Below are 7,481 nucleotides of genomic sequence, written 5' to 3'. Positions count from 1 at the left end.
TGGGTATTGGGAAAATTAGAGTATCATGTAGTAGCCTAAACCTGTCGATGTTACATTGAGCTGGGTGAATGGCATATGAATGATAGTCATCCAATATGCTGTTATAGAAATAAGGCCATGCTCATAAAAAAAAAAAGACCTGTCCTCCCTTGTCTTAAAGGCACAGACCGCCACTGGCATTTACTAATGGGCTTCTGAAACCGGAACTAGCAAGATGTCAGCCACCTTGAACAGGCGTATGCAACCGTGAGTAGATAAAGTTCAAAACAACGGTCGGCCATCTTGGAGGCTGTCTCTCGTTCTTATTATAACTCAATGCATTGCTGGCTTCCACCATTTTAATGTAGTCAACTGGGTGGGACTTCCATCTACATTGGCTGATCCCTCCTGACCCTGTTGGAGTCATCTCCAGCTGGCTCATCAGTAGGGATTATGCTGAGCCACGGGGCACCGGTCTATGGCCCGTGATGTAAACGGTGAACAGGCAAATGTGGCATGTGGCAAGGGCCCTTCACAAATAGCAACAGTAATCTGCACCTTTCGGTCATTTTGTCAACAAGGCAGCATGGTGCATCATCCAGAAACATCTCTTTTCCATCAAATATTTGTTTGAATTTCTTAAACCAGGTTTCATTGGGAAGGCAGATAAAGCTCTTTATCAAAATCAATAACTTTTTCATGTGAAAACACAGAATCCTACTCATTACTCCAAGTGCTAAATTACATCACTTTTGTTTGGAGCCAACTTAGCTGTGGGCTTTGAATGTGGCACCTGGCCAAAAACAAAACGAATGCCCTCAAATGTCACCCCATGCAAAACACGCCTATCTGGATCCCAGGCCAGATTAATCGAATCTCCTCAATGCCGCTGCGCATTCTGTCACAGACGCTAAAATGACACAGATACAAAGATGAGTCCTCTATCTATCTTTATGGCCGAGCACCATTGTTCAGAATCTGTGCTGTGAAGACGATGCTTTTTGTCTCCGCTTCTATTCATTACTACAGGTAGGTAATAGCACGTTTAAACTATCTAAAATCGACATAACATGTCATAACATGATAGGTTACAAATCCTTCAAGGGATTGCCAGGTTTCTTATGTTAAATATGTGTCGTGATGAAAACGATATTACAAGTCATATAGCTTGATATTTTGGGTTTGTCTGACTCAAGGTACACCATTTCGTCAAGGTAATATAAAAACATTCAATTTATTTGAGATTTCTGAGTTCGTTTTATGTTATTGGTTTTGTGTATTTAAAAAAAGTATCACGAGCTGGTAAAATGGCGGCGCCCGCTGTCTGCGTTTTAAAGTACAAATAGAAGACAATGGACCGATCATATATTTATGTAGTTGGTGCAGTATTTTAACTAATATACATGGATTCTAACTTGAACCATTATATATTTGTTTACAATTGTACAATTTATGCTCCCCGCATATATAAACCACTAACACAAGCTCGTAATTTTGATGACACCTGGGGAGCTTACTGCCTACTGTACATAGTAAAATGGTGCGCACCAAATTGTAGTTCACATTTTGCTGTGGAAAACGGCTGTGAGGATCTTTCTTCAATATTCATCAGATATGAACACAATTACAATCTTTAAAGAATACAAATCTCATTTAATCAATTGCATGTGGAAAAACGTTATCAAGCCAGCAGCAGATGAAACAGAACAAAACGAAGTCAAGTTCACTTATTTTGCCAGCTAGAAAGAAACGGACACAAATTTATTCAGAATCGGAGCAAGCAGCTCACCCAGCAAACTGTCTTTAAAAAGACGTTGAAAAGACGACTATGCCCGTTCGGTTTTGGTTGAAAGTGAAGGTTGAAAGTTGAAAATATGTATTTTTCATGTCGTTGAAAAGACGTCCATCTAGGCCCGTTTTGGTTGAAAGTTGAAATAAGTGTTTTTCAGGTCGTTCTTTTAACGACTTGCAAAGAACATAATTTAAATGTACTTGTAGCCGATACACATGGACGCAGTAACCCAAAAATGGTCAATCACACTACTCATTACATTACTCCAGTATTTGCACAAAACATTCAGTCAAAGAATACTATCTAGTACAGTGATAAGACAAAATACAGTTAAGTTCAAATTAATATAATTAATTATATCCATCAAAATGATAGATATATTTCGCTGCGTTAGCAACGACCCTATGTGATGGTGACGTGGAAACCATCACCTCAGGCTCTACCAGGAGCATGCTTGAGGTGGTCTGCCACAGCTCCGAACATCATGGTCAGTGGCCTTGCTGTTCCATTTCTTCACTGCAGCTGTAACACCAAAATAAACACAGTAAGTTATAGAAAATACTAATAGATATGGAGCATCTTACAGGTTCCCCACGGCACCTAAATCAGCATTCAGAGCTCATACCACCGGTTTATCACTAACCAATGGTGGCTATTTTGTGTTGTGCAGTAATAATGATCATTTATTACATTTATTCAGAATAATTTAGAAGTGGATAAATGTGTTTGCTTTTCCGTGTCTGTCAAAGACAAAAAGCAATTTACAAGATAAGTTTGGTTAAAGTTGTCCTTCTCAGGGGCTGATAGTTGATTATGGCCGGGCTCAAACTTGCACGCAGTGTAGAAAAGACGAGTGTAACCAATGTGAAACGGCTAGCTAGTCAGTGGTGGCGCGCGCGTACAACGTTTCAATCGGTGACGTCACTCGCTCTGAGACCTGAAGTAGTTGTTCCCCTTGCCCTGCAAGGGCCGCGGCTTTTGTAGCGCGATGGGTAACGATGCTTCGTGGGATTTGTTTATGTGTGCAGAGGGTCCTTGGTTCGAGCACAGGCTGGGGCGAGGAGAGGGACGGAAGTTAAACTGTTACACGAGGGCCTGTTTGAATGGCGCAAGTTGTCTCTTTCACTCCTCCCTAATAGACTATTATAATCACTTTTATTGGTATGCAGAGATCGCAAGTCTATTTTTTTTACTTGAAATGGGGGAATGTTTAGCCGACTGGTCGCTCAGGAGATAAAGGCAATGTCTGACGTATGGAAGACATTTCACTTGCGCTCATAGAAAGAGGAAGGAGCCAGCGCTGCATGTGCCAAACAAGTGCTGTATTCTGCTATATATATATATATATATATATATATATATATATATATATATATATAATTATTTTTTTGTCTTATTGCTTGGTACAGTGTAAACAACACAAAATTGTTGCTGTACCAGAGAGTTGATCTGTACTAATGAAAAAAAATGATAAAGCCTTTATTATTAAAGGCCATGGTATACTGTAGGCTAATTATTCAAGAGAATGCTTGACTGCATTTAAAATGCAGGACTAGTAGGCTGTGGCCAGAAAGCTGAACAAAACCAGCATAATGACATACTAGAGAGTCTAATGAAGAAAAATACATGGTAAAGCATTTATTAGGGCTAAAGCATAGCAAAATAAATAAAAACAGAATTTGATAAAATGTCAAGTTGGGCAGACCATTATACATTTTTAGAACTTGCTAGTCAATAGGTTAAAAGGCCATTGAGGTCACATGATCACCTCATTCAAAATTGCCAACCTCCTAAAACCATTCTTCTCAAAAAGAGACCACACAAATTACCACCATTCAAATGAATAATTGGTTTACAAGACAAAATAAGAATCTAGCCTATTAAAACAGACAGAGCAGGTCATTTTGATTGTGTGACCAGGGCTCAAACCACCCAGTTATTAATACAAAATATACTACAGAATAATGACATGTTTGTAGGTACCGTTGACAACAGAGTACACAGTTGTGTTTCCTTAGTCCCTGCTTTGCGTGATGGCCGTTGAAGTTGAACAAGGACATCAGGCCATTGGTAAAGAGCCTAAAAGTCAAGCACACATAGGATGTTCTTTGTGAATTGAACACTTTCAAACTGCTGAGGAGATAAGGCTCTTGGATTTACTGTATTTGTTGCAGACAGTTTGTATCACTAACGATACCTTTAAAATTACTTTCTTATTGGATCCATTCTAAAAGATATGACATACCTGTCCATGACCTTGTGGGCACAGTCCTTTGTGTCCTTACCACCAATTTTGCTTGACCTTCCAATCTGTGTCAAGAGACTGTTTGAAACCCTGGAAGTTATGCAGTAACCTCTGTCTCAGTAGGACTAATTAAAAAATAAAAATAAATCACAGGCATTGCTTGTAAGAGTGGAATTAACTAATTGTATCGCTTTAGGTAGTGTGAAAAATGTGTAAATGAAATGTCAAAATAAATGTCAATTTCACCATCAGATTCTATGCATCCACACTTTGGAGCTGCTTCTCTTGTTGCTCAAAGTCTTGCTCTGTCTCCATCATCTTGACATGGAACTCAAAGGGTCTTGGGGCTCTGATCTCCCAACACGTTTCACTTCCTCCAATATCTCCACCAATTTAGTTAGGACACACTTCTGAAATGAGAACATTTTGTTGACACTGTGGAAATATGGGGTTGTCACACGCAAGAGGATCCTGACAGACAAGTTGATTGCAAATAAAAGTGAAATTTTACTTGCAATAATACATGTAGTTCAACATTTCAATAATATTCTATATTCTAATAGATTCAGTGTTTAACTTTAACACAAGTTTCAATTTTGTAGTACATTTTGAGTCAGTCCACAAAATAGGTACCTTTTGAATTAGTGCATCACTTATACATAAAATATCAGAGAATCAAAAGGCACATTTCGTGGAACAATCCACTTACTGGCATTATTCATGGGAAAACAGCTCTGGTCTAGCAGAGGGAATGGGAGGGTGAGAGCTGCGATGCTCTTGGCTCCGTTGGGACTGGCAAATAGAAGTCCTGGATGAATCTGCAGAATTCAAAGCCAACTCAGTGTCAACCCAGAGGTAAACAGCAAAAATAAAAAGTAATTGATTTTTGTAAACCTACACACTACAATACATATTTTAAGGATAGTTTTAATCTTCAGTTATCAAGACTGAACATGATGTGTATAATTTCTGCTCATTGTAAAGAAACTAACACTGATGAGCGAATGTGTCCCAGTCGTGTGCATATTGTCTGTGTGTGCTCTTTAGTTACTACATAACTGCTCTCACGTTGTCTGGTTGAGTAACAGGATGGATATGGAAAACGTCTGTGCTCTCTGCTCTGGAGGTGGGACTGACTAGTAGAAGCCCTGGATAGTTCTGTAACATTGAAAACCAATGAATAAACCTTCCTTAGTAGTTGACTGGTTAGCTGATTAAGATTTCTGGACTTGTCTGGCAAGCTGTACTCTTGACCCACCGTGTGTGAAGTGAGATGGGGAAGGAGAGCATTTAGAACAGCCAGCTGAATCCCTGGATTGCCCTGAAACACAAATAAAAACCCAATTTGGGTGTGATCAGGACAACTTAAAAGCAAGGATTTGGATAGGAAAATGTACATGTACTGTATATCATGTGTGAACAATGATCCTGATAGGCAGAGATGCTTGACCCAATAAGGAAAATCACATTACGCTACCATGTGAAAGGTTTGACATTTCCCACTGACTCTTCAGTTTCTCTTACCCCGTCTTCGTGTGTCCCCGTTAAATTCATCCTGGGCTGGGGTAGAGGGAGAACAAGACCGGCTTTTCTGCCTTTTTTGGGACTGCCCAGGTGAACTTCTGGATAGTCCTGCAACAAACATTTAAGCACATGACACATACAGTAAATCATGCATGCAATGTTAGACGCATATCAAAACCCATAATGTATACATAAAATATCAGAGAATCAAAAGCACACATTTTGTGGAACAATCCACTTACTGGCATTATTCATGGGAAACAGCTCTGGTCTTGATCAGTTGTGGATGGATAATTATAATCTTCACTCTGTCATTTTCTGAAAAAAGTTCATAAAGGTAAATAGTAAAATTGTAGTAATGAATATAGTGAGAGCAAGTTTAACTACAGTTTGACCGGCTTCTTAGCTAGTTAATTTTGGTCAATTAATTTTGCAGTCATTCTCCTGTCTTATTTGTAACATATTCACGCCCTCTCTCCTGTGAGCTAACGTTCTTAGCTAGCTAGCTAACCCATACTACAGTTAGTTAGCAAACCAACCAGCTTCACGGTAGGTACCCAGAGAGTAACGTTGATGTTGGACTCTAGCTAGTTAATAAAAAAAAATGTTCTGTCAAAAAACAATGACTCCACACCGGTTACCAGAAAACATAGCTAACCGTAGTTAGCTAAACCGATACAGTAAGCTAGCTGTCAGTACAACTATTATATATGTTAGCCCTGCTTTCCTATCTAATTAACTAGTTAGCTAGCAACTAAGTTAGTGTTAACGTTAGCTAGCTAGCATGCAAGTATCCAGGCAGAGTTTCTTATGTTAGCATAAAGACAATAATAGTTTGCGACAGAAACTGATAATTAATATAACAACCTTATCAGATTACAAACGTTTTCAGAAATGTTGAACTTACAATTATCCGCGTGTCGTTGTGTTACAGTCTTGAGGAACAAACGTCGGGTGAATGACTCGCTCTTTCTGCTTCTCCCAGTTTTGAGGCATGACGGTTATACATTGTAATAAATTCCATTGTGATATTGTAAACTAAAGATTTGAAATTACAGGTCATGTTCAGTCATTCTGTCTATATCAGAACATCTAACAAGCCATTTTATTTTATTTTAAATCAATATATTTCATTACATTGTGTATATAAAAAAAAAGAATCAAACTTATACTACATTCAATATTGTATTCGTGTATCATGCATTTCAATGAGTACAAGCTGATCAGGCTGACTTTCGGCTATATTTGGATCAAAACAGACGGACAATTTTGGGCGAAATAAAGTCTATGATGAACGTCGCCACTGATGCCATGGAAAAACCAGCGTGAAATTTCCCTTTAACCTGTAGTTGTTGGCTTTATTCAATGCAGGATTCTACATGCAGGAGTTAGTCCGTAGCGGGGTGTGTCTGGTTTTAGGTAGGACATATAGCGAAGCGGAAGTGCTGTTCGAGTCTTATGGCTCCCAGTTGAGTAAAGTTGGTAAGATTGAATGGAAGACGGAGACAACGAAAAATGGAGCAAACAGACCAAAAGTTGTAAACAAACATTGGTTTCTTTTGGAGCGCGATTCATCAACAATTGTGTATTTTGGGAGATAATATGAGGTCAGGAAGATGGCAAAGGAGGCATGAGCAAAGGTTGAGTCAGTCAGAGTGACCAGTAGTGGTTTTGATTTGATTTCATGCGTCTCAGAAGAGTAGAAGGAGAGAGCATTGTTTTTCGGAGCAGGGCACCGATAAAATGTGTTATATCTGGAGTTTCGTTGGAAGAGTTTAGAGTGTCTGCCTACTCATGTGATGCTGTAAGATATGCATTGACAGCTATTGTGAATAAACCACAGCAGTTATGACATTGATAAAATAATGGCCATGTTTCAAGTGTGGTATTTATTAGGATCCCCATTAGCCGCTGCAAAAGTATCAGAATTGTTCACTTCTC

At 38.9% G+C, this 7,481-nt stretch overlaps 1 protein-coding gene across 2 annotated transcripts; it reads right to left on the bottom strand.

Annotated features, from left to right (window-relative positions):
• Positions 1–1,557: 1,557 nt before the first annotated feature.
• Positions 1,558–7,028, bottom strand: LOC145861468 (uncharacterized). 2 transcript variants are annotated; one of them, XM_082964442.1, is made up of 10 exons: positions 6,448–7,026; positions 5,783–5,858; positions 5,541–5,648; positions 5,275–5,337; positions 5,085–5,174; positions 4,726–4,834; positions 4,263–4,426; positions 4,017–4,141; positions 3,755–3,850; positions 1,558–2,293 (listed from the first exon to the last, which is right to left on the bottom strand). In XM_082964442.1, the coding sequence occupies exons 2-7, from the start codon at positions 5,786–5,788 to the stop codon at positions 4,410–4,412; spliced, it is 393 nt and encodes a 130-aa protein (XP_082820568.1). In that variant the 5' UTR covers positions 5,789–5,858; positions 6,448–7,026; the 3' UTR covers positions 1,558–2,293; positions 3,755–3,850; positions 4,017–4,141; positions 4,263–4,409. The 2 variants fall into 2 exon arrangements, with proteins under 2 accessions (XP_082820568.1, XP_082820569.1); XM_082964443.1 differs by lacking the exon at positions 5,085–5,174 and having other exon boundaries at positions 6,448–7,028.
• Positions 7,029–7,481: the final 453 nt, after the last annotated feature.

The sequence above is a fragment of the Salmo salar genome, chromosome 17 (genome assembly GCF_965601325.2).
Source record: "Salmo salar chromosome 17, fSalSal1, whole genome shotgun sequence".
In the NCBI taxonomy this organism is placed as follows: Eukaryota; Metazoa; Chordata; class Actinopteri; order Salmoniformes; family Salmonidae; genus Salmo; species Salmo salar.
The sequence above is the reverse complement of the archived record's forward strand: the minus strand, read 5'-3'. Positions and strand labels throughout refer to the sequence as shown.

Excerpts from the sequence above, each read along its gene's own strand:
- LOC145861468 (XM_082964442.1), bottom strand. Across the intron at positions 5,338-5,540 it reads CGGGGACACACGAAGACGGG|GGCAATCCAGGGATTCAGCT; the intron begins GTAAGAGAAACT and ends TTTGTGTTTCAG. Across the intron at positions 5,175-5,274 it reads CCCATCTCACTTCACACACG|AACTATCCAGGGCTTCTACT; the intron begins GTGGGTCAAGAG and ends TCAATGTTACAG.